At 38.9% G+C, this 24,124-nt stretch overlaps 2 protein-coding genes across 4 annotated transcripts in view; both read left to right on the top strand.

Moving 5' to 3' along the window:
* The first annotated feature begins 1,854 nt into the window (after positions 1-1,854).
* Positions 1,855-16,375, top strand: usp36 (ubiquitin specific peptidase 36). Its single transcript, XM_028042004.1, has 20 exons — positions 1,855-1,979; positions 5,805-6,070; positions 6,185-6,406; positions 6,638-6,748; positions 8,017-8,119; positions 8,200-8,267; positions 8,422-8,492; positions 8,584-8,666; positions 8,792-8,903; positions 9,024-9,164; positions 9,255-9,355; positions 9,436-9,574; positions 9,663-10,025; positions 11,310-11,534; positions 11,858-11,982; positions 12,069-12,701; positions 13,021-13,226; positions 13,850-14,038; positions 14,115-14,230; positions 14,430-16,375. Exons 2-20 carry the CDS (start codon positions 5,818-5,820, stop codon positions 14,559-14,561), a joined length of 3,393 nt encoding a protein of 1,130 aa, XP_027897805.1. The 5' UTR covers positions 1,855-1,979; positions 5,805-5,817; the 3' UTR covers positions 14,562-16,375.
* Positions 16,376-17,522: 1,147 nt separating this feature from the next.
* cyth1a (cytohesin 1a) overlaps positions 17,523-24,124 on the top strand; it is a 40,525-nt gene continuing 33,923 nt past the window's right edge. Inside the window, exon 1 of one of the 3 annotated variants that reach the window (XM_028042028.1) lies at positions 17,523-17,812. In XM_028042028.1, the coding sequence (XP_027897829.1) occupies positions 17,794-17,812 (19 nt within the window). In that variant the 5' untranslated portion in view covers positions 17,523-17,793. Of the gene's footprint in view, positions 17,813-22,929; positions 23,003-24,124 lie in introns of those variants that run through there. The other 2 variants (XM_028042030.1, XM_028042026.1) reach the window with 2 other exon arrangements.

The raw sequence follows: 24,124 nt of genomic DNA, 5'->3' as shown, positions 1-24,124 counted from the left end.
TATGCTGGATATTGATTATTTCAGTGTTGATGCATGAATTAAGCATTTGTTTGAAAGATTAAATTCTTTCATTTCAGGTAAAAGCAGAAATTAAGCATGACCTTGTGATAACTAATTGCTCGGGAAAGCAGTTTGACTCATAATGGAACAATGGACTTTGTAGTAGCAAAATGCTGCCCCCTAGTGACAAAAACACAGAAAATCAAGCCTCACGAGGCAAATCATGTGTCCAGAAGAGCAGTTTATCTGAGATTTTATTTTTATTTTTTAACTATTCATCATTTTTACTCATGTTTGTACACTAGTGCGTTAAAACTATTGGGTTTACCCATCATGTTATAAATACACATACAGTTAACTTACAATAAAACTGTAATGAACATTTAATATGTTTATAGCTATCCAACTACAAAGTCCACGGAGAACAGGAAATTGCACAGGGAATCGGAGATATTAAAGTGGTAATGAACCAGTAATGGTTGCTACTTTTCTCAGCACAATGATGCAAAGTTTATGGCAGGCCAGTGTAGAATATAACCACACCAGATTTCTGTCGAGAATTTTTCCGAATGACATTTGTATGTGTCAGAATTAAATTAGATGTATATGTAAATCAAGACTCCCAGTTGTGCAAATAGTAATTTAATGTTTCCAAAACTGAGACGGTTAGGCAAAAATCATTTGTAGGATATCTGAAAAAATCCTCAAATTTAATGCCTGTTTTCACAATAATTAATGTGTATATTACACATAGATATTGAGTTTTTAATATGCATTTCAGGTCACACTTCACATCATTCTTCCATGATATAGTATATTAATGGCTTGACATTCATCAAGCCTTCCAGCCACAAAGTATAATTTGCAGTCGGGTTATGGGTAGGTGAAGTTTGAACTCTATTTCAAGCATCAGGTACCATCTTCACTTTTCACACTCAGCAAAACCTTTGATATCTGCCTTTTTTACTTCAACACATGGTTGAAATAAACATAGCAGGATTTTTTTGTTTTCTGATTTGAAACATTAGTTTAAGTCAGTAATCTTTACTATCCAAAGAACCATGTTTGCTTTTAAAATAAAATGTGTCAAGAGCCAAAGGAGCAGGTGGGGTCCACCTTATTGTTCTGTTGGATAACCACAGATGTTTGAACTGTAGGTCACAGACAGATGGCTGGACGTTCTCTTGCTGGATGTTCTCCCAGAGAGTTCAATTTCTGGTTCTACCAGTTATACTATTATGTGGATCATATACATCAAAATGTTTTTTTTTGTTGTTTTTTTTTTACATCGGTTTTCTAATTAGATTGTTGCAAATCATGATTACACAAACAGTTGCATAAATTGCATGTGTCATGTTAACTGAATGCTGCGTATTTTATATTTAAAACCATGTAATAAATATCTGTTAGGGGTAATGTCTGTGTTACAAATTTCTCTAGTAAAAATGTATTTCACAAAACATGTTCTCTGTGGGTAGAAGGAGTGTAGGAATTTTCTACATGAAAATATATAAACAAAAGTAGAAGTATATTTTATTCTTAAAAGAATGACTTTCAATATTTCTTTAGTGTTCTTTTTGTATATGATGAGTTACATTTTCGAAGGCTTAAATCTTCCTGTTAGGTAATAATTATATTTTGGATATCTGCAAAGAACAGTTATTATATGATTATACCGCTTGCCATCAATTAAAACTTGTCAAGCATCCATCGCGCCGATTGCGTCAATGGTAAACAGCGACAACTGGAAGTCACGTGTGGCTCTCTGCCGAGCGCCCAACGTCATCTTAAGCGCTGATTGGACAAACATTTTGTGTGACGGTACTGTCTGCGTTGTGATAGGTTCCTGATTCTTGTCTGTCAATCCTGACCCCGCCCCCTCATAATGCAGCATGGACAAAAAAAAAAATACCAGATTCGGTAGCTTCAGCTGAGAGAGCATACACCTGTTGAGAAATATTTGGCCGATTAAACCAAAGGTGAGCGAACAAATGCGTGAGTTCATGTAATGCGTGTTGTGCGTTTTTATCGTAGTTCTGGTTGCAAACCTATACTCATGAATGCGGCTGTCAGAGACGGTTAGCAATCTGGACTCCTACATGCTAACCCACATTGCAGCGCTCAGGAAGGCAGGAGGTTGTCGCCACGTTAAGTTAGCTCGCTGGCTAAACTTGACTCCCTCAGCAACGTTACGCACTACTGTATAAAACGAAACGGACGTCAGAAGAGAGGCAACATACCGAAATCTAGAGTAGCGTAGTTGTTAAGCTAAGACGTATCTTCGTGTTTTAGAGCATCCAGGCCAAAAACTGCTGGGAGCGACAGTTAGCAAGCTAGCATGGCAGCTGAAATGACTGCCGCCGGAGTGCTGAGTCCAGATGGTTAACCCAAGGTGTTCAAGCCTCAGCTATATATACGCTTTATCAATTTAAATAATTATCTATATGAATAAACTCTATAAACGGCATGTTACTAGAATTAGTAAGCGAAGAAGATTGCTAAGGGAGCTTACTGTAGTGGCTTCTCAGTCATGTAACTTCAGTATAACAGAAAATTAAATGACACCAGACTTGTATAGCGCATATGTCAGATATTTATATGATTTTTATTCTCACCTCTATTGTATTTTCACAATAATTGCACGTCAAAAAAAATGGATTTATTTTTTACCACCAATGAAATATCTTTCACATGATCCAAAGGTCACAAAAATAGGATAATTACAAGATATTAAAATTAAAACAAGGAGCACTTTACTTAATTAATTTCTATTAAACACGGGAAAAGTTTCACCAGGTTTTTGTGAATGTAATTTATTATTATTATTATTATTGGTTGGGGGTGTAGGGATAATATTAGTAATTTAATGTGATGCTGATGAATGAAATCAAGTCCCATTAACTGACTTGGTTAGTTAACCAAGTTGGTTAGTTAGTTGCTTCTTAAATTACAGTATAAATTAATATTACAGCATTTTTAAGTGTTACTGAACTCAGTTCCAACTGGTTTACAGAAGGGCCTTCTTGATAATAGGAAAGTTTTATTTTTAAAGCAGGGATTGTGCGACTGTGTACAATGACACATTTGTAGCTGAAGAGAATATGATGAGATTTTTACAGTCAGTTGCAACAAAATTATAAAAAGTGATAAAACTACAAGTAGTAGGCTGGATTGACAGTGTGTGTGAATAGTAGCATAGTTATTTTAACATAATATCTATATGTGTAAGTGGATTATTTAAAATACAGTAAAATCACTTTTCACAGTGATTATGTTGTAATTTAATTCCTCCTGATTTCTTCTGACCCATATGTTAAAATGTTTTAAAAGTCTAAATAAATGATACCTTGATCATACATGTAGGTTAAAGATTAAGACAGCAGCAGTGACATGAAATGTTCAATACATATTTGAGAAATCTTTTGCCTTTTTAACAGTTAAATAAATCTTAGTCAATGTAGTTTCATCTGCTTGTCATTGAGCCAAAATGTCATGTTTTGTTAATCTACATATGTTTTACATTTTTTGATGGAATCGTGACCTTGGATAGGCTAAAACAACTTCTTAGATTTATTTTATTATTTTTTTTTATATTTTAAGAAGCCTTTTTATTCACGTAATAATAAAACTTAAAATGAGTATTTTGTTATTGAGGAATGCTATCTATAAACCATAAGGTTAAATCTCTGCCTTATTAGCATCATGCAAGGCAGCTGCTCAGTCTGAGCATAGTAAAATGTGGTTCAATGAGAAACAATGTGAAACTGCATGGAATGAAAATTACATTTCACTTTTACCCTACAGTCTTCATTGAAAACAAATGTTTCTAAAATATGTAATTTTCTGCAACAGCAGGTTTTTTAGATAATAATGAAATGATTGATTTAAAAATTAACTCAAAAGATTTTTGTATAAAAATGAGGGGGTCGGTACTTCCAGTAAGATTAAACCAATAGTCATCTTCAGATGATGGCTGGAATGGGGACAGTGTGTGTAAGCACATGTTTTTGTGATTGCAAAAACTTGTGTGTTTAATTCCTGTACCCTATAGGCATATGAAAGCCAAACTACATACTTGAATCAGAGTTGTTTCAGTGTATGTCACTGTTTGTATGTTGTATGTAGCTCCAAAAGTATCATGTCATGACATGAGTACATTTCATTTTCTATGCATGGTGGTTGCATTTTATAATTATTATTAGGATCAAGTTTAAGCTCACATATTGACCTAAAACTTTGATAAAAATGTCAAAATGATGATTCTAAATGACCTCTAATGTAGCTATTTGTGTGTAATGTAGTGCACAATTGATCCCTTATTATGGATGGTAATGATTAAAACATCAATAACCAACAAGCACAAAGAATTGGACAAAAGCATTATCCAATAAATCAATATATTCAATGTGAGCTGGTATTGAGATAATGAGATATTGAAACTTATTGTAGTTTCAATATATCATAGTTTTAAATGACTGTTGCTGTAAATGGTTGTTTAATAGAACATGCATTATGTTCCTCTTCTGTACAATAAAATTAGCCAGTCTGATGGATTTCCAATCCCCTTGATTGATGCTAAAGGATGAGGCGGACAGAGAGCAATGGGAACATTGTGATTAAGGGAAAAAGCAGAGATGGGAATGCATGGATTAATTGTAACTGGTATTGTCACTGCAACAATCAACAATGATATTATGACTGTATGCTTTCCTAATGTGATCATTGCCTACTGTTGAACGATGATCTTCTTTTGAAGACAGCTTAAAGCTTATCCAGCTCTCACATGTCCAAGCCAAGTTTCTGGTCCATCTCTACTTTGACTCTGAGACAAACTACTATGCATTAACACACACACACACACAGTCTTTAAAGATAGCTTAGAATAACAAGTTTACATGATGTAAATGTTGTTGGACTGTGGAGAAGGCAAGTATCTAAATGAAACCCTGTAAGACTTCGAGAATCAAACTGGTACCCAATTCCTGTGAGGTACCCGTGCTAACGACGATTACTGCACCATCTGGTGTGTAGCTCCAAAAGTCTCTACACTGCCATGATGTATTGAGAGCTATGTTTTAGTTCACATCAGTTTTCCTGCTTTTTGTAATAGTTCCCCACTCTGCAGTTATCTGGGTCCCCACGGGCTCCGTTCCTCTTACTTGTATCAGTATCAGCTGCATGGGAAGGTCAGGCTGTCCTTGTGCATACATTGGATGATCAGCCCTCCTACTGCTTGATGACGCCACTGCCCACTCTAACCAGCACAATTTCTGTGTCTGTGTGTGTATCATCCGCACAAGGCACTTTTCACTTTGAGAGGCCTTTACCACATTTACCGGATCTCAGTTACACAGTCAAATAAATAAGAAAACAAAGGGCGCCTAGTTTTGTTTATTATAGAGTATTATAGAGTATTTTTTTAAAGACATTTAAATGCACATAACATTAAAAAAACTAGTGTAAATGTAAGTTGGCAGATGCAGTTTACACCTCGTGAAGAGCTGTAAATGCTCCTTGTTCTTCCTGCCACATGTTTGTAGCATCTGATGTCTGCTCTAACTATAGAGGACAGCTGCCAAGAGCCAGCTGGCTCTTCAGATCCACTCAGTTTATCTCCAGTAATAAACACTACTTCTGCAGGTAACTACTGAACTAAATCTAAACAGAAGTATTGAGAGTCAAATTTGGCTTCTGTTTCAACCACAGATTTATTTTTAAGCTCGAACAAGATGCCTTTAAAAAGTGTTTACCTACTAAAACGACTCCACCTACTCTAATGCGATTCTGCACTTGTTTCTCTGCAGTAATGTTCCAACGATGCCGATAGTAGACAAACTCAAAGAGGCGTTGAAACCCGGTCGGAAGGAGACGGGTGACGATGGTGACCTCAACAAGCTGCTGGCTTCTTCCGCCAAGAAGGTGCTTTTGCAGAAAATCGAGTTTGAGCCCGCCAGCAAGGGCTTCTCCTACCAGCTGGACAGCCTGAAGAACAAGTATGTGATCCTCAACCCCAGGACCGAGGGCGCCGCGGGCCAGAAAGCTGCAGAGCCCGCTCAAATAAAGAGGCAAGGTGAGCTTTCAAACGCAGCGGAGAAAGCTTCAGAGCTTTCCATGTTTCATGTTGTTTTAAGGTAATTGTTCTTGGAGTTCAGCTCTCGTGTCTTGTGCTGTTGTCCTCCATCAGCATCTGAAAATGTGATCAGCAGCCAGGGCGACGGGATCCCAGCCCCACAGAAAATGCTCTTTCCTGGCAACAAGCTCAATCTGAAGTGGGAGCGTGTGTACAGGGTGGGAGCTGGTCTTCACAACCTTGGAAACACCTGCTTCCTCAACTCCACCGTTCAGTGTCTCACCTACACCCCGCCACTCGCCAACTACTTGCTCTCAAAGGAGCACAGTCGGGCCTGTGAGTATCTCAGTCCTGCATTTTACTCAGCGTTTTGATTTGATCAAAAAGAAAAGCTTCATTTTGGACATTGATTAGCTCAAAAATTATTATTTTTTTGAGAATTTTGCTGTGTCTAATAAAAAAAATGGACATTTTCTTAATATTTTGTTGCAAAATATTAATATTATGCAAATATTGTTGGAAATAAAACTTGATTTTAAATGTATCTCTGTGCTGTTATTGTTTCAGGCCACCAGTCAGGCTTCTGTATGATCTGTGTAATGCAGAACCATATCATCCAAGCCTTCGCCAACACTGGCAACGCCATTAAGCCCGTCTCCTTCATCAGAGACCTGAAAAGTAAGACTCCCCTCAGTAAACTCAGCATGAGTCTGTCTGAGCAGCTCAGACAGGCAGAATGGAAAGTCTGACATGTGCTGGAAACCATTAGGAACTCCAGCACATTACCGGAGCTTTACATTGATGTACTGTAGTTTCACTGCAGCCTTGTGCCCTGCTTCCTCTGCTTTCTCCTTGTGCTGCTGCAACCTTGTTTCCGTCTTCTGCGCCTCCCTCCCCCCCTCCATCCCTCTTTACCTCCTAACTCCCTCCTTCCCCAATGCCCTTTCTGTCTCCTTGTGACTGCAGGCTTAGAGGAGCTGCTTTAGCACAAAAAATGTGCGAGCTACCTGCTTCTCCTCCCCTCCACCTGGACTCATATGTAGTTCCATTTATGTTTAGTTACTGCCGTTAGAAAACTCCGATATGCGGTGAAAATAAATTTTTCTTGCATAGAATTAGCGTTAAAATGTAAATATATCCTCGTTTTATTAGCTAAAAGCTAGAAAAGCACTCTGTAACTGAGTTTTGCAGTATCTGATCTCACAGTTACAACTCTACTCCCTGCTGATTTCATCCCTTCTCTACTATGAGTGAACAAGCTTGGTCATAAGTTTATTGTCTCTTATTTCCCACTCTGGTGTGACTCAGTTCTCCATCAGCGAGTGATGCTATAGTTCTGGGAATGTGGTGATGAACACATTAGAAATCTGCCAGCTTAAAGTCTCCCATTTTTCAATTAGGAGACCACAGAAGGATAGAGATCTTGCGGCTACATTAGCACTAATGCAGGACTTGTGTGGATGAGATGCAAGTCTGTAGAAGCTACTGACATATGTTTTTTTTTTGTAAGTAAGGCTGATAAAACTGATTAAAGTGAATCTTATACTGTACATCACCAGTTGAATGGAAGTATACTTTTACTTTAACAGTATCAAAAACAATCAAAAATAAATGAAGATGTTTTTTCTTAGTTTTAGGGCATAAAAATAGTTTTGCCTTTTAAAATATTTCGTGTCCTAATGGGACTTTTGTGATTTTGAAAAGTGTGTGCTTTGTTCTGGCACTGTGCTATTTTTCCAAATGTATCTTTCAGTAAAACAGTTATTTCTTGCACAGCCTGTTTTGCTTCCTTTTATTCAGTAGCAAGTTACTACATGCAGGGAATCTTTTTTTTGACTCGACATTACAAACTGAGAAACGGCAATGTTTCTCAGAGTACCTAAATTATTTGTCATGCTTATTGATTAAAGAGGCAGAAATGTAAGAAGCACTTCTGTTACCCACAGAAATCGCTAGACATTTTCGCTTTGGAAGCCAAGAAGACGCCCATGAGTTCCTGCGCTACACCATTGATGCCATGCAGAAAGCCTGTCTCAATGGATACCCAAAGTATGTATTCTCATTGTTACAGGTTTCTGGTTCCGAAAGCTATTATGTGCTTTACAATTTGTTCCATTCCTGTTTTGTAGACTCGATAGACAGACTCAAGCCACAACACTGGTTCACCAGATCTTTGGAGGTTACCTCAGGTCAAGAGGTAGTGTTTTCTTGTTTCAGGTTTTATTTTCCACATAGTATTTTTTTAAAATAAATCTTCATTCTTTATCAAATAGTTATTGGGATTTTTTGTGTTAAACTGACCCAAAGTAGCTCAAAATCATTTTCGATTGTATTTGGTTGTTGTCTTTTAGTGAAATGCTCCATCTGCAAAAGTGTCTCAGACACGTATGACCCTTACCTGGACATTGCCGTGGAGATCCGGGTTTGTTGCATGATTTAATGAAACATTTATTTCCATATAAATGAAACCATTCAACAGCGTCATGGTAAATATGTGTGTTTATATCTTCCAGCAAGCAGCAAACATAGTGCGAGCCCTAGAGCTGTTTGTCAAACCAGACGTTCTGAGTGGAGAGAATGCCTACATGTGTGCCAAGTGAGTGGCATTTATTCAGTCTGACGGCGTGCTTAAAAAATATCTTTAGCTTGTGAAGAAATGCTGGGCTTCTATTCTGAACATTTATTTTTGTAAAGAGATGATGCTAAATGGGTTTCCTTCAGGTGCAAAAAGAAGGTGCCGGCCACCAAGCGCTTCACTGTCCACCGGACATCCAACGTCCTCACCCTTTCTCTGAAGAGGTTTGCCAACTTCAGCGGAGGAAAAATAACCAAGGTAAACATCACTCTTTATTTATTTGATTTTTATTACTGTATTAGTGTAATACTCTTGTACTTATTGGAACAGCTATGTATTGATGGATGGTCTGATTTCTTTAATTTTCTTTCTTTGTAGGACGTTGGTTATCCAGAATTTCTAAACATCCGCCCCTACATGTCTCAGAGCTCAGGCGACCCCGTTATGTACGGTTTATATGCTGTCTTGGTGCATTCTGGGTACAGCTGCCATGCTGGTCACTACTACTGCTACGTTAAGGTAAGCTTAAAAATGTGTACGTGCTATTCTGCTTTATATTTAAGGAATTAACGTCAAGAGAAAGTTTAATCGTTAATGTCCTTCCTCTAGGCGAGTAACGGGCAGTGGTACCAGATGAATGATTCAATGGTTCACTCCAGTAACATCAAAGTGGTTTTGAACCAGCAGGCTTATGTGCTTTTCTACCTGAGGTGAGAAGGAGCTGAAACCGATCAAAACTGGTGTTTATACCCTTCGGGGGCGGTGTTGAATTATCTTGCAATATCTCAAGGATCCCTGAGTCGAAGAAGAATGCAGACGGCCAGACCACCAAGCAGGGAATGTTACATTCTGCGAAGAACAGTGCATCGTCCGAGCAGATAAAGAGAGCAAACTTGAACGGGCCGCTCTCTTCCCCACAAGTCACCAAGGTGTCAAAACATTTCGTGAATTTATTGAGGTCTGCCTTCTTTTAAATTTCAGTGGATTCATTTCTTCTCAACCGACTCTCCTCCTCAGAAACTTGAGCCTGCACAGCTGCGTAAGATCCAGTCTATGGATGGCGGCCTGGGTCTGCCCGTTTCCAGGAACGGCGTGAACTCCCAGCTGCAGCCCAGGCTCTCCAACTGGACGTCATCATCCAACGGCGTGCCGAAGGTGCCAGGCGGACCTGCGGTCATAGAGGAGCCTTTCAAGAAGGTGAAGAAGCCCTCTCCTCAGAGCCAGGCGCAGTCCCACAGCACCACGCCCACGCCTTCCAACAACGGTGTCGCGAGGACGGAGGGGGACAAAAAACAAAGCGGCGAGGGCAGAGGGATGGCAGCATCTACCTCATTCAAGTCTTTGTCGGACTCTTCCTCTGCTGACACAACTGACTCAAAGGTACAATAGCCCTGAAAATGTTGTCATTTCAGTGGCTGAGGTAGCGCTTAAGAATATTAGAAAATACTGTGATAGTGATAATATTAGTAAATATTACCACAATGATATATTGTCTTTAGAATTTTGGACTGTGTTCAGACCCCATCCAGTTGGCTAAATATTATATTGGTATGAAGAATGCAAAGTTCAGAACACTTAATATTTATGAGCCAACAATTATTGCCTTCCAAACTATCCATACAGAGCTGCAACTAATGATTATTTGAGTAATTGATTATTCTATCCATTATTTTGATGATTAATTGGATAAAAAGATTGGCACATTTCTGTAGATTTTTTTTATTTAACCGCTTATGCCTTTATATACAATATTACAGATGTACGTTAAAATATGCAAATGAACAAGTCATTAAATAAGAAAATAAACATGTTATAACAAAGCATTCCTTTGGTAATTTGTAATTAAGGATGCTTCTGAACATAAAAAAAGCTTATCAATAAAGTGTATGTCTAAGGTGCTTAATAGAAATGTTTTTTTACAGAACTTGAACAAGGTGAAGCAAAAACCACTTTAGTTCTGGGTAGAACATGTTTACAAAAATTATTTTTTTATCTTTTATTACTTCTCTGAATGTGTTGTTTATCCAGCAATTGGCCTTTTTTATGGACCAGTTAACAATTAATTGATTACTCATGTAGTTGATGATCACTTGGATAAATGATTTATCTGATTAATCATTTCAGTCCTACTCCAAACAGCCTTTTGCTATATAAATATTGCAGACACTGACATTACAAGGATAGATAAAAAGATATAGTTCCAAGCTCAAACTTTAATGAATTTAATTGGAACAAAAAGTAGTTCATTATTGACAAGTGAAATGATAGAGATACATGTGGGATTTCTGCTTTGTTATAAAAAGTCCTATCTAATTATCTTAATTATAATTTAGTCCAGATTTCTCATATGAGGGCTTTAAAATGCATGTAGTGATGTGTCAAATTATTAATTCTTTGTTTCTTTTATCAGCTCTTTCCTCCATCAAAGAACTTGGAATACAATTTTTCCTTTTTTGTTTTCAAAGTCCAGACTTATTCCAGTTGAGAATTTTTGGAAAGCCTTAAAAAATAGCTCGGGCTCTGTCAGTTTGGATTGATAGATATCAATCTATTTTTTATTTTTTGTTTTTGTATATAATAAAATGGATGAAAGAGAACAGCGCAGCACTACTTTTGCATGACTTTAAGGAAAAAGCAAGACTACCTACATCTTCGTTTTGCCAGGAGTCCGTTGGTCCAAAAAGCGAGCCGGTAAGAGAGACGCCCTCCACGCCTCGGAAAGGCTCCACCAGCTTGGCCTCTCCAGCCCTGGGCGTGGAGCGCTCTCAGAGCACAGAGGAACAGAAGACGGCTAAGTTAAAACCCCCGGCGCTCAACAACATCACATCTGAGGCCACCAGCATCATGTCTCCACCACCTGCCAAGAAACTGGCTCTCTCGGCCAAGAAGGTGAGTTTTCCATGACCCCTTTAGCATGATTACAGGCAAATATTCAAGTTTTTTTTCTATTTTGTATAATAATTGATTTTGCCTGCTGTATTTGTCTAATCAACCATGTTAGATTTTCTCTTCTTTTTCTTTAGCTCCCCTTTTTTTCTAACCATTTCTAATTCTTCTCTGCCACACCCTTTCTTCCTGGCATTCTTCCCACCATCTTGTCTCTTCCACACCCGTCTTCCTGATATGATTTTTTTCTTCCTTTTTTTTTTTTGTCACATTCATGGCTATTTTTCTTTAGACCACCAAGTTTTTATTTATGTCGATAACTGCAGGCGTACAGTCAGAGTCTGAGCAACATTGATGCTCTGCGCCATTCGCCAAAGCAGCTGCCCACCGACCCTAAACATCAAAATCAACTTAAATCCCCAGCCGTCGCCTCAGCCCATCACACTGACAGGTATGTTAAAATCCTCATTTTTGTTTCAGTTCCCACGTGTCTTGTTCTGGACTTACATTCGTTCATTATTTTTCTTTTCCCCCCAGAGTTAGTCCATTTAATCCTCTTAAAGCCCAGTTATCACCTTTTTCTCACTCATGTGGATCTCACAAGCAGCCACTTTTCTCCACACTGCAAAAACCAAAAGCCAACCTTTCTCACAAAACCAATGGCCTTCACAGTCCGAACCCAACCAGCCCCAAGTCTTCCAGCAACCTCGGCCCCGCAGCTCAAGAGCCAGACCTTGACCCTCTGGCTCAAAACATCAGCCCAAAGAAGAAGAAAAAGAAGAGGAAAAGGCGACACTCTGAGGTGGAGGATGATAAAGAGACTTTTCCATCCTCAGCTCCTTCCACACAGTCCAGCCCCACAGAGTCGGCGGCGCACGAGAAGAATGGCAAAAAGAAGAAGAAGAAGAGGAAGAAAAAGCGGAAACTCGAAGGTGATGATGGGGAAAAAACTAAAGAGAGGGAGTTCGTCCAGTCACATTTGGATGTATCGAATCAAGAGGAGGATTGGTGTCAGAGCGGCTTATGGAGCCTAACACCTCATTCAGATGCAGAGCCATCAGATCAGAAACCACAGGAAGCTGAATCTGTGAGGAAAAAGAAGAAGAAGAAAATGATTGAACAGGAGTTGTCTCTGGAGGAAATAAACTCTAGATGTCTCACATCAGAAAGGTGGGTGCAAATTTATAAATTTAAATGGTCTTTTTTTAGCATTTCCATATCAAACTGTCAGCTTGATCAGCCACTTTGGCTTCTAGCAAGCTCTAAGCACTCCCTTAAAGCTTTTAGACTTCCAGCAAAGTTTCGTTTTATGAAATGGATCCCGTGTGATTTGTGTTTCATTACTCAGCTCTTCATAAAGTGCTGCACATCAGTTGCTCATCTTTATAAATGTTTAATTTGCTCTGCCTTATAAACTTAAAAGACTTGCTTCAAATGCATCCCTTCCATCTGCTTTATGGAAATCCTAAATTCCTGTGTGCTCCAACAGGGATCCAGAGATGAAAACTGCAAACATCTATCATGATGCAGAAGATTTAATAAAGGTGAACAATAAATTGACTATAAGAAAGAAAAAGAAGAAGCTAAAAGAAGAGCAGCGAGGAGTGAGAAAATGCTCTGAAGATGAGTCAGCAGAAGAACCTGCCTCCAAAACGATCTCCACAGAGGACAGAAAAGTTGGCAAAGAAAGTACAGGTGAGCTATTTATGACAGAAAACCTCAGTTAAGCATCTCTGTTGCACAACGTAATGATCCATGTTATTCATTTTATGCCACCTTTTTTATTTCATCATTTAAACAATCAATTTTCCTTAAAATAAAAAGCTACAGTAAAGCACTTATTTTTAGATTTACAAGAAAAATGGCCCAAATATTCATAGTGTCAGCTTAAGATGCGACTGAACCGATAATAAAGATAAATAGGTCTTGGTTCAGACATGAAAGGGTTTCCAAAGGAAAAAAATAATCTGCTTATATCTCACTTTTTTATTTGAAGTAGCTAAAAAATAATTTATGTGAATAAAAAATCAATTACAATCATGTGTATCTAAAAATATTGATGTTGACAAATTATTTATTTATCAACTGTTAATTGCAGCCATAATTACAATCTTAGACGTAGATATAACTCGTTTTGCTTTTTTTTTTTTACAATTGATTGTGAGTGGATATATTGTGCTGGATCATTTGTCCAAAATGTTGAAAGATAATAAACACAATTGGTTTGGTGACTCAGTATTGCGCCAAAAGTGAATAACATGTAATTTACCAGTCAATACCTCGTCTGACTTCCCCTTTTTCTCTCTGATGACGATAAGCCTCAGTGGTTGTGTGGGACAGCCAGGTGAGGGACGGCTACAAACGCAGCAAGGCTCCAGCGGCTCATGGAAGCGCTCCGGTGAACACCTCAAACCACGTCGTTCCTGCAGGCTGGGATGGGAAAAAGAGCAGTGACGTTGTGGAAGAGCTTCTCAAGAACTCCACAAACAAAGCCTATGGAGCCAACGGTGTGTAAACCTGAAGTCACAGTGTTTGGAAATAGGATTTGGAACGCTTGAACAAGTCGGTATGTTTTTGCTCCAGTCCTCAGCTGGGATGGTGAAGTCTCTGCTGTCAGTAGGGATGCGATTGAAGATGTCCGCAGTGCCACGTTTGACACGGTGATTGATGAGTGGGATGAAGACTTTGACAGAGGAAAGGTGAGGAAAGAATTGAGGGAAATCAGTGTTGTGCAGTGGCTCTTAAAAATGTACACACCCCGCCATGTTTATGATTCTTAAAATAAAAAAATGTACCAACCTTTTCCATCTTTAATGTGACACGTACACTGCACAGTTTAATTGAAAAACAAGCCAGTCTTAGTTGGGTGATGAGAACTCCTTTCTTTTAAATGCTCAGGTGAAGAAAGTTAAGAACTACAAAAGAGAGAAGTGGAGGAGTGGCAGCAGCATCTTCCAGAAAATCCAGGACAGGCGGAACAAGTGGTCAGTAACACCCGGAGCGAAACGAGTTTTCGGAGTACGACGCTGAGCTCTCGCTGACGGGAAAGCTGGACAGCCACACTGTAAACCAAACCTCTGTTCTTACTCCTGTTTTCATCTTTGTCTGCTGAGTTAAAGACCGTTTCCCCAATTTAGGAGAACAATTTGTGCTATAAGCATCCCACTGATGGTCTGACCAGTCCAAAAGTATGAAATATGAAAATGTTGCCTTTATTGGCTCATTAACATAAAAAATCCTCATATATTTGTGTCACATTAATTGCTAAGTGTCCATATTTTTAAGCCTTAGTTGCTGTGTTAAAACTGCTCTGGAATAAAATAAACATCGTATAAATATGAGGAGTTCACTGCAACACTTTGGCTGTCTTGTGTCCGACTTTGACGCGGCCTCTGCAGGCATAAGGGCTCTCAAGTTTAGACAGTAAAGAAGTGACCTTTGTTTTAACCTTCCTCCTTGATATATTCTAAACCAAATTATTCAGGCATTTAAGTGTTTTATTTTTTTTATGTAACATATTCCCCAAATGGTTTTAAGTTGGTGCTGCCTGTCGTTTTTTTTATTTTTATTTTGGACCAAATTTTGCCTGCTCATTGTTGGCAAAATAATGGTTGAAATTGCCAGGGTTTTTTTGTATATATGCATGACTGAACAAAGTTGGTGTCTTTTTTTTCTTTCTTCTTTTTGTATGAGTTAAAATTTTTTTCTAAAACTGAGCATCTCAGTTTTTTGTCCAGAGGCCTCGGGTGTGGAAATGGAACCTTCTCATTCTCTACAACAACTCTCCCACAATAAGTATCACTTTTGCATTTTATTTTAGAGACTGCATCAGAATTGGATGTGATCGTTTCTTTTTATCTCTATGCAATTTTCTGACCATCACGCCAGTCATGTAAAAACTGGGCTGAGACTCAGGAACCCGGACCTCATGTATCCCCCGTCAACCCAGTGTCCAGATCCACCTGCCTCCTCCTGTTCCTTCCTCCTCCTTTTACATTTCAGCGCAACCATTCTACCTGGACCACCACGTTTGCAGCCTGTACATCTTGTAGAAACTGTTTTATACAAACGATTTCAAATTAGTGTACTGTCGGGGGGCACAAACGCGTAGAAAAACCCGTTCTATCAAAACGCTTTGCCAACGTAGAAGACTGTACAGTCCGTCTTGTGCTATGCTGTAAAGACTTGCCCATGCACTTCTTTTCATTTTAGAGATGTTGCCTTGAATTGGCTACAACACCTATAGGATTTAATGTTATAAATATCTAATTTAAAGAACAAAAGAAAGATCTTTAATGTGCTAATACTCAGTTGATGGATGTTGACTTGAGAATTTACCTGCAACGTATTTGTGTATAAGACTTACCTGTTTTCATGCAAGTTCTCCTCTGTCACTGTAGTCTGTATACAGAGCAGGAGAGGTTGAAGCGGTCTTAACTTCTGTAGGACATTTTTGTCAACTGTGAAATCATAACGTAGGCTATGACTCTCAAAGAGGCACAGAGGAACATTTAGTGTGAATGTTTGCAATGATTCTGTGTTTTGCACCGTAATTTTTTTCTGACCAGGAATGAGAATTTTCATAATGAAAGAAGCTCTTGCCACAATACATTTAAGTAAAAAGGTGCAATAAAGTTGTGACTTTTGTGAGTTGTTTTTATTTTTCTATTAATACATTGAAATATTACATATTTATAGCTTGCATTACAGGCAAAAGCTCCACTTTAATTAGAAAGGCAGGGGTTTATTGCTTTTTATTTTTTTATCAACAGTTTCTACCCTCATCTATTTACCCTCTCAACCAAATGCACATGCACTAACCCAATTAAGCCCATTCTGGAAAACAAAAAAAAAAAAAAAATTAAAAAATAGTGATATTCATATCTTTAATAGAAGGATTGTCCAGAGAATGATGGTGTCTCATGGTGGAGAATAGCAGTTGAGAAGGCTTCTTAATTCTATATAAATTTCAAGTCAGAATTGTTAAACTATATTTTCTTCATTAGCCTTAAAAATATATGAAATCAATCCTGTCTGAATGGCTTAATTATATTAATTAATCAAAAAGGCAGGGGATAAATAAAACAGATTTCTTCATGAAAACAACACTTTAATAATGCTTGAGTTATATTTGACATATTTTGGATTTTGGATCAGTATCATAAAAAACTTTTTTTTTTAAAAAGCTGTAACTTGCAGCTGGGTCTCAGTAAGTTACTGTTAAAGGTGTTTCAGTATTAAAATTGCTATTGTAATTCATTGACAGCACTGCTACTCCAAAATCTTTAAATGATTATTGCTGTATTTTAGTGTAAAGTAATAAACATTCATTTACAGTACTGTCACCATGTTTTGTCTTACAGTAGGACACTTTTACTGCATTTCTATTAAAATTACAACTCTTAACTGGCTTGATTTTCTTCTAAGACTTCAAACCCTGTCATCACACGGCGATGTCATTAGGCACTGACTAACAGAGGAGTTTAGGAAATGTGTTTGTGGCAAATTGTCATACCAAGGTCAAAAATAAAATTGCTCTAGCTAGAGTACAAGTATTCTCTATCTATCTATCTATCTATCTATCTATCTATCTATCTATCTATCTATTTACTTACCTGTCTGTCTCGAAAACAAAAAATTATACATTAAGTCAGTAATTATGTATTCAAAAAAATATATTCGTGTGTGTGACAGCACACAATAAGTTGTACGGAATGCTAAATTTATCTTTAAAAAGCATGTTAAAGAACTACAGAACACTGTAATGCAAAAATGAAACATACTCACACACATAAAAGAAAAACATTCGCTTGCTATACAAAATTACTTTCATGTGCACGATGCATGCAGAGATGCTCTGAGATGCTTTTATGTGTTGAGGAAAGTTAAAGGTGAGTTAGACCGTGACATCACATCTGGGGTGGGAGGGACCTTGCATGTGGTCCGGTTCCTCCCGAGTGAGGAGGCGGATCGGCGAGCGCCCAACACCGGATAAAACACGCATATCTCTGTCTGAAAACAGAGTAGAAGAGAGGCAAATGTAACAGCAACAGAAGTAAAATAAAAATAAAAAAAAAGAAGAGAGATTTCGGTGAACTCGGCTCTCAAGGCTGAGGAGGCTGAGGGAGGACCAGCAGCGAGACGACCAGGGCTGGAAGGAAGGAGGAAGTAACAGAGCAGGGGAGGCAGGTGTTTGGATCCGCTCCAGGCGCGACAGAGAGCGGCATCCCCCGGTCACTGACGCCCGCAGCATCAGGATCGGATGGAGGGGGAGAGTCACGGTTTGTCTTTGATACTTTGGCTTTCAGCTTTAATGCAGATTCTAATGCATTTCTTTCTGTCAGCTATGTACGTGGTATGCGATGCCAGTCAGAAATGCCACAGTCCATAAAGCTGTGCGTGTTGGTGATATGTACTAAGAAATGTTAAAACCAGAAGTCTCGTTATCCGCAGTGGATTTTAATGCGTGTGTTTATACAGTAGCCTGCCATAAGCTTCCCTTAAAACAGGTGGCCTCTGTGGAATGCACAGCCACTGAGACATAAAAAAGATCTGCATGCTGAATTATTGAGCACCACACTGCAGCTCTGACAGCATGGTGCAAATACGGCTTAAAAGTTGCTTCTCTGCTCCTCTGAACTCACGCTGATCATTCACAGGCATGAAAGGATGACAAAGCCTTCGATGATGCTGTCACCAATGTTTTACTGGAAAATCAGGTCCTGACTTCATTTTAGGAGGTGACCTGTTTGATGATGTCAGGCCTCGATGAGGTGAGGTAGCAGGACGGCTCAGTGAAGGCTGTGATTGAGGATCATGTCAATTATTTAGCTATTTAGAGTTTCTCTGAGCTTGGTGCTTCTCAAAATAGCAGCTCTGACAGTGGCCCCATTGCAGGATTTCTTTAGATGCAGTGTTGACAGGAGGAAGGGAGGGGAAACAACAACTAGCAGTAGCTATAGAAACCATTTGCTAAATTAAGATGAAATGTGTTTTTTTATGCGTTAAGGAATGCACATGAACTTATTCCAAGTCTAGATTGTTGTTTTTTTTCTGTGGCTGTAGGAAAAGCTTGCATTGAGACTGCTTTTACAGGCATTCCTTATTTTCATGTCTTTTCTTTTGGCAAAGCATCTAATGAATTAGTTAACAATTTTTCAAAGACCAGCAAAAGTGTGAGGTGAAGGTGAAAGGACATTAGTCACTGTGCCTGTCATACTGTGAATGCGAAAGCACAAAGTGCAAGTCATGTTATCACTTCTGTCTCTATAAAAGAAAGCATACCACTGCCAAGCCTCACAGGTTTTCTTGTACTTTATGTTAGACTTACACCACATATTTGTGCGTCTGAAGTTGTAGATGTTGTTTGATGTTCTGTCCTGCTCTCAAACCCTGCCCTGCCGATATGGCCCGATGCCTTTGCCCTAACCCCCTTCTCCCTCTGAATTCACCAGGGTGCAGCTCTGTTTGTGAGACTCTCTTCAAAGGCTTTCAGCTGCTTGGTGTCAAAGTGGCTTTATCTTTTCTCTACGTTTTGCCATCTTACCTGCACCTGTCAGTTCTGCCCCGTTTCTCTTTGTATGATAGAATGTGTACATACAAAGGAAATGGTGCATTTGTTCATAGGCGTGGAGCTCCACATTTGCAGGTAGGTGTGGTAAATGCGGTTATGGGTGTCTTCTCTCTGCCTCTCTGTGTTTGATCCTTATCTGCAATGTGATTGACAAGGTGAGATCCAGTAATCTATATATTATGATGCACCCTATACAACACCCAATTCTTTCAAATGCTTTCTTGAATCTTTTCATGTTTTGTCACCTCATAACCACAGACTTCTGTGTATCCCCCCAGCATGTTGATGCCACCACTATTTTTTAGAGAGACTGCTGTGTTAAGTGTTTTAGTTTTCTGTCAACATTTTATTTTTACTGTTATCTGGTCAAAGGAGTTTTTTCACAAAGAATAGTATTGAAACTCTTCCTCATTCTCCTTTTTATGTCACAATTATTCTCTGTGTTAGTCCATCACATAAAAGCCAAGTAAAATCCACTGAAGTTTATTGCTGTTATGTGATAAAATGTGAATGTTCAAGTAGTATGAATATTGTTTGCAAGACAGTGCATTACTGATAAGTTCTTCTAATGTTTGAAGCGTTTCTAAAAATATATTACATCTGTAATTTTCTGTGACGCATCTTTTGAAAAAAACAAAAGATTCAAAAAGAATTGCAGCTTCAAATATTCTGTCAAATCTCCTCAAGTCAGGTCAGATACAACTCTAAATATAAACCTGAGTGTTTTAAGGAACTGCACTAATTAAACCAGATTTAAAAAGGACTTCTTCCTAAAAATAAATCCAACAGTAAATCTCACATGAATAGCTGAAGTTTAAACCATACTCTTGTTTTCTTTGATCATATTCAATAGCTGTTGTAAGTGTAATACATATTCAGTTGAATGCATTAGCAGTGGGACTGAATCAGCCTCGTCTCGGCCAGTTGTTAGTCAGCTGAGGTGGTGTTAGCATTTGACTGATGTGTGGGAGTTCCTCCAACACAGATCAGTGAAGCTCTCTGTGTATTTTATATTCAGCGAGGAAAAGTTCTCCTCCTGCGTGAACAACCTCTAGGGGACATATCCATATCCATCCCAATATTATTAGACACGAGGAAACGTTGTCTGCTAAGCTCCAGAAACATTTCAGTGTTGCTGTTGCAATGGAAACAAAAGTGTTGCTTTGGCATCTTATGCCCACTTGGTGGCATGTGCTGCCCTAGGAAGCTGCTGTTTGGCTTTGTGTGGCCTTCACACTCTGTATGCATGCAGGAAATCACACCTTTATAACTGTTCTCATGTCGAAAATGATGATGTTTATCTCTTAGTGCCACCACACATGAATCACTGAGGTGTGGCTGTATCACATATCTGTAAAATTCAAGGCGTACTGGTTTGCAATACCAGAACCACCAGGCACCGGAACAGCTTCTTTCCCACAGCTGTCAGGCTTTTGAACGCCTCCTGACATAAAACATAAACTATAAGGACTGTACTCTCCTATCCTCTCATACAACAATAACACATGGACTATCCTCCCTCCCACACACACACATCACGGACTATTTTCTTCACACACACATACAACCTGTACATTTTATCTGCCATTATTTATCTTGTATTATATTATATACATACAGTATATAATCCATTCCCTAACATTCTTGTATATTCTGTATAATCTGTGCATATAGCTCCCATATTTATATTTATATTTATACACAATATCTATATCTCTTTGCTATAACCCCTTATAGTCCATACATACATAGTCTTGTACATCTGTAAATAAATATTTATATCTCGTAGAGTACTTCTGGATAGATGCAAACTACATTTCGTTGCTTGTACTTGTGACAGTGCAATGACAATAAAGTTGAATTCTATTCTATTTTACTCCATTCCTTTTACCTGTAAAAACAAGACCTAAAGAAACCTATGAATAGATGTTTATGCATACTTGTTTTTAAAATCTCTGTTTGTAGATGATGCAGTACTGGGAAAACAATGTCTCAGTGTCTAGTGCACCAAAACAGCCCAAAAAAAGTTACGATTGGGATTTTATGTGATTAGCTAAGACAGGCTAAAACATAATGATGAATTGGAAATTAAAATCAAATATGCTTTTCAACTGCATTTCTTCAATTTCCTTGCCGTGTATTTAATCTTATCCCTGTCTGACCAGCTTTGTCTTTTCTGAAGAAAACCACCTCCACAACACGATGCTGCCACCACCAGGTTTTAACATGGAGATGGTGTGTTCAGGGAGATTAATTTTTTTTGCCAACCATAGAATTTCCAGAGCTCCCACTGCCTCTCGGCTGCTTCCCTGATCACTACTCTCCTTGCCAGTCCTAGGTGGAAGGCCATATTTTGGTCAATTTTCAGTGTTATGATGTTTTCAACTTCTCCACAACTTTATTCTTGACCTGTCCGGTGTGGCCTTGATGTTGCAACCCTCCGTGGCATTCACATAACAGCTTAATCATATTATACACAGCAGGACTCAATGTACAGATTAAGTGGCTTCTCAAGGCAATTGGTTACACCATTAAGGAGTAAAAGAGGCTCAATTAAAATACAGAATTTTCAGATTTAGTCAGTTTTGCAAGGCACTGTGGCTTGTCTTTTGGACTCTCACTAAGGTTTTTAAAATATTAATGTGTGGACCCATGAATAGTCCCACCATCTATTCACATCTATCTATGCTAGGACTGCTGAGAGAGTCTTTTGAAGTTCAAGCAGAAAACATTCACCCTAAATAAAACTGGAATGTGCCTTAGTGCTGACTCCTGTGTGTGTCGTTCCTCTGAGTGATGTGCAGCTGTAAGCATTTAAAGCAGCCATTGCAGTTCATGCTAGGGTCAAGCTGAAGCATTTGGACCTCTGGCGATGAAACGGGGCAACAACAGTTGGCATACTCGTGCACACTGTACAAACAATATGATAAAAGCTGCTTTCAGTAATGGCTGCCTACACCAAGTCAATGCTGTGTTGCTCTTGAAACAAGTGTGATTGACAAAGAGGGATGAGTTGATGAATTGATTAATGGCAGAGAGAGAAGCATGTGTTCAGGTGTCGGGGATGGTTTGTGTGACTGACAAGTAGGCTAATTCAGAGTGGCAGGAAATATAATGCCAGCCAAAGACTAAAGTGAAGTGAATAAACACACCAAATTGTTTTGTGATTATAAACACAGTTTGCATTGCTGTAAGACTGTGTGATTGCCTTTGTGATTCATATCTCCCAGCTTTCATTACTTTTAGAGGTGAATACAGCTTTTTCAGATCAAGAAAATGAGAAAAAACCGCAAAGGCCAGAGACTAAAATCAAAATCTGCTTGGGCTAGCTGCTGACATTTCATAGCGAAGGTCGTGCATGTTTTTCCATTTGAGTTTTCAGTCTGGGGAATGTGACATAGGACTGACTGATAGAGCATAGCCCTGTATACCAAGCAGCAACAGAGAGCTGAGAAGGGAAGAGAGAGAGAGGCTGAGGCGAAGACGTGTATGATAAAAAGGGGGAAGAGGGAGAAAGCAGAAGTGATTTCAGCATCCCAGCAACATTCAAATCAAAGGGGAAGAGAAAGTTGGTGAGTTTGAGAGATTTTTATTTTTTGCAAGGGAAGGCAGAGAAGTCATCTGACTCGGGGATTAAGTGAAGCAAAGCCAGTCAGGGAAACAGCTGGGAGTCTCTCTATGACAAGGAGTTACTGTCAACAGTCACAGTGTGGATTGAAGGTTTTCTGAACTTCCCCTTTTCACCGAACTGAGCGGCGTGTCGAAGGAGCAGCTCGGCCACTAACGCCGATTTCACACACAGATACAGAATCCCTCTCTGAGGCCATGGGGACGGTGAGCGAGCTATGTGTGTCCAGCCTTCAGACGTTCTTGTGCCCAGCTGTGAAGACACCTCCAGGTAAATTAACATCACAACAGGATTTAGTAAAGCGCATATCACAGTAACATTGTCCTCAACAATTAGACGAGCAGCTAATTGACAGTTCAGGCTTGTCCGTTTTACCGCTGGCATGAACACACAGCTTCCCTGGAGATGGAAGCAAACGGTCGGACAAAAATAGGAGATTCTGGTAACTTAATCTTGTTGTCACTATTTAACTCTGTGCACAGAGTATGAGATGATGTTTTTACTACTAATCTCCACAGTCATGTTGACATGTACAGCTAATACTCACCATGGATGCAAACAGCAAAACATAAAGGAAAATATCTGTTATTCTCTTTGAAAAATGATTATTTTGCTGGACTTGAAGCCACTTCCCCATTATGTGGTAATGCCCAGAAATGGATGGTGACGACGCGGATGTGCCTGCTGCAGTGTCAACTACGTCGTTAAGTGTTGCAATTGCATTCCAGGTCACTGCAGGTTTTCCACTGGGAGCGTTTAAACTGTTTGCTGTCGTGACTGCAGCAGCTTTGTTGTTGGGTTGTGGTGAATCAGCTGATGGAGTGCGTACTGGGCGGGAAGGGGTGCTGTCTCTGTGATTTCAAAACACCTGAATCAGCAGAGCCGTGTGTGTGAGGAGAGGTTTTTTTTTTTTTTTTTAGCTTTGGATATTTGACGGGAATGTCATCTGGGTTTTTTTGTTTTGGTTTTAGAATTGAGTTGAGCTGAATTTCCATGACCTTTGTAAAGCTTATGAAAATGAAAGATGTGAGCTTCTCTTTCAACCAGGAATTTACATAATCCCTTTACAATTTTTCCCCGTATCTGATATTAAATCAGGGTTCCTTCTAACAGAAGTGGTGCCATAGTCAAGTTTGTAGTCACTTTTCTTACACACCTTTGTTAGGGCTGCCTTGAAATTTCCAGTGGAACTGAAATCAGAGCTTTGTGGTCATTCCAAAACACTAAGTCAAGTGGTAGTTCACTTACTATTATGCTCAGGCTCATTTTCCACTTGAAAGACCCATTTTATTCCCTCAAGATTTTCACATAAAGTTCTTTCTTTATGATATGTCCTATTTGTGAAGTTTATTGGTCTGTCCTGAAACGCGTCAACCACACAACATGATGTTG

Source organism: Xiphophorus couchianus, chromosome 16 (assembly GCF_001444195.1).
Source record: "Xiphophorus couchianus chromosome 16, X_couchianus-1.0, whole genome shotgun sequence".
Taxonomy (NCBI): Eukaryota; Metazoa; Chordata; class Actinopteri; order Cyprinodontiformes; family Poeciliidae; genus Xiphophorus; species Xiphophorus couchianus.
The sequence above is the reverse complement of the archived record's forward strand: the minus strand, read 5'-3'. Positions and strand labels throughout refer to the sequence as shown.

Excerpts from the sequence above, each read along its gene's own strand:
- usp36 (XM_028042004.1), top strand. The coding sequence starts at position 5,818 with ATGCCGATAGTAGACAAACTCAAAGAGGCGTTGAAACCCGGTCGGAAG. Across the intron at positions 6,071-6,184 it reads CGCTCAAATAAAGAGGCAAG|CATCTGAAAATGTGATCAGC; the intron begins GTGAGCTTTCAA and ends GTCCTCCATCAG. Across the intron at positions 8,120-8,199 it reads TGTCTCAATGGATACCCAAA|ACTCGATAGACAGACTCAAG; the intron begins GTATGTATTCTC and ends CCTGTTTTGTAG.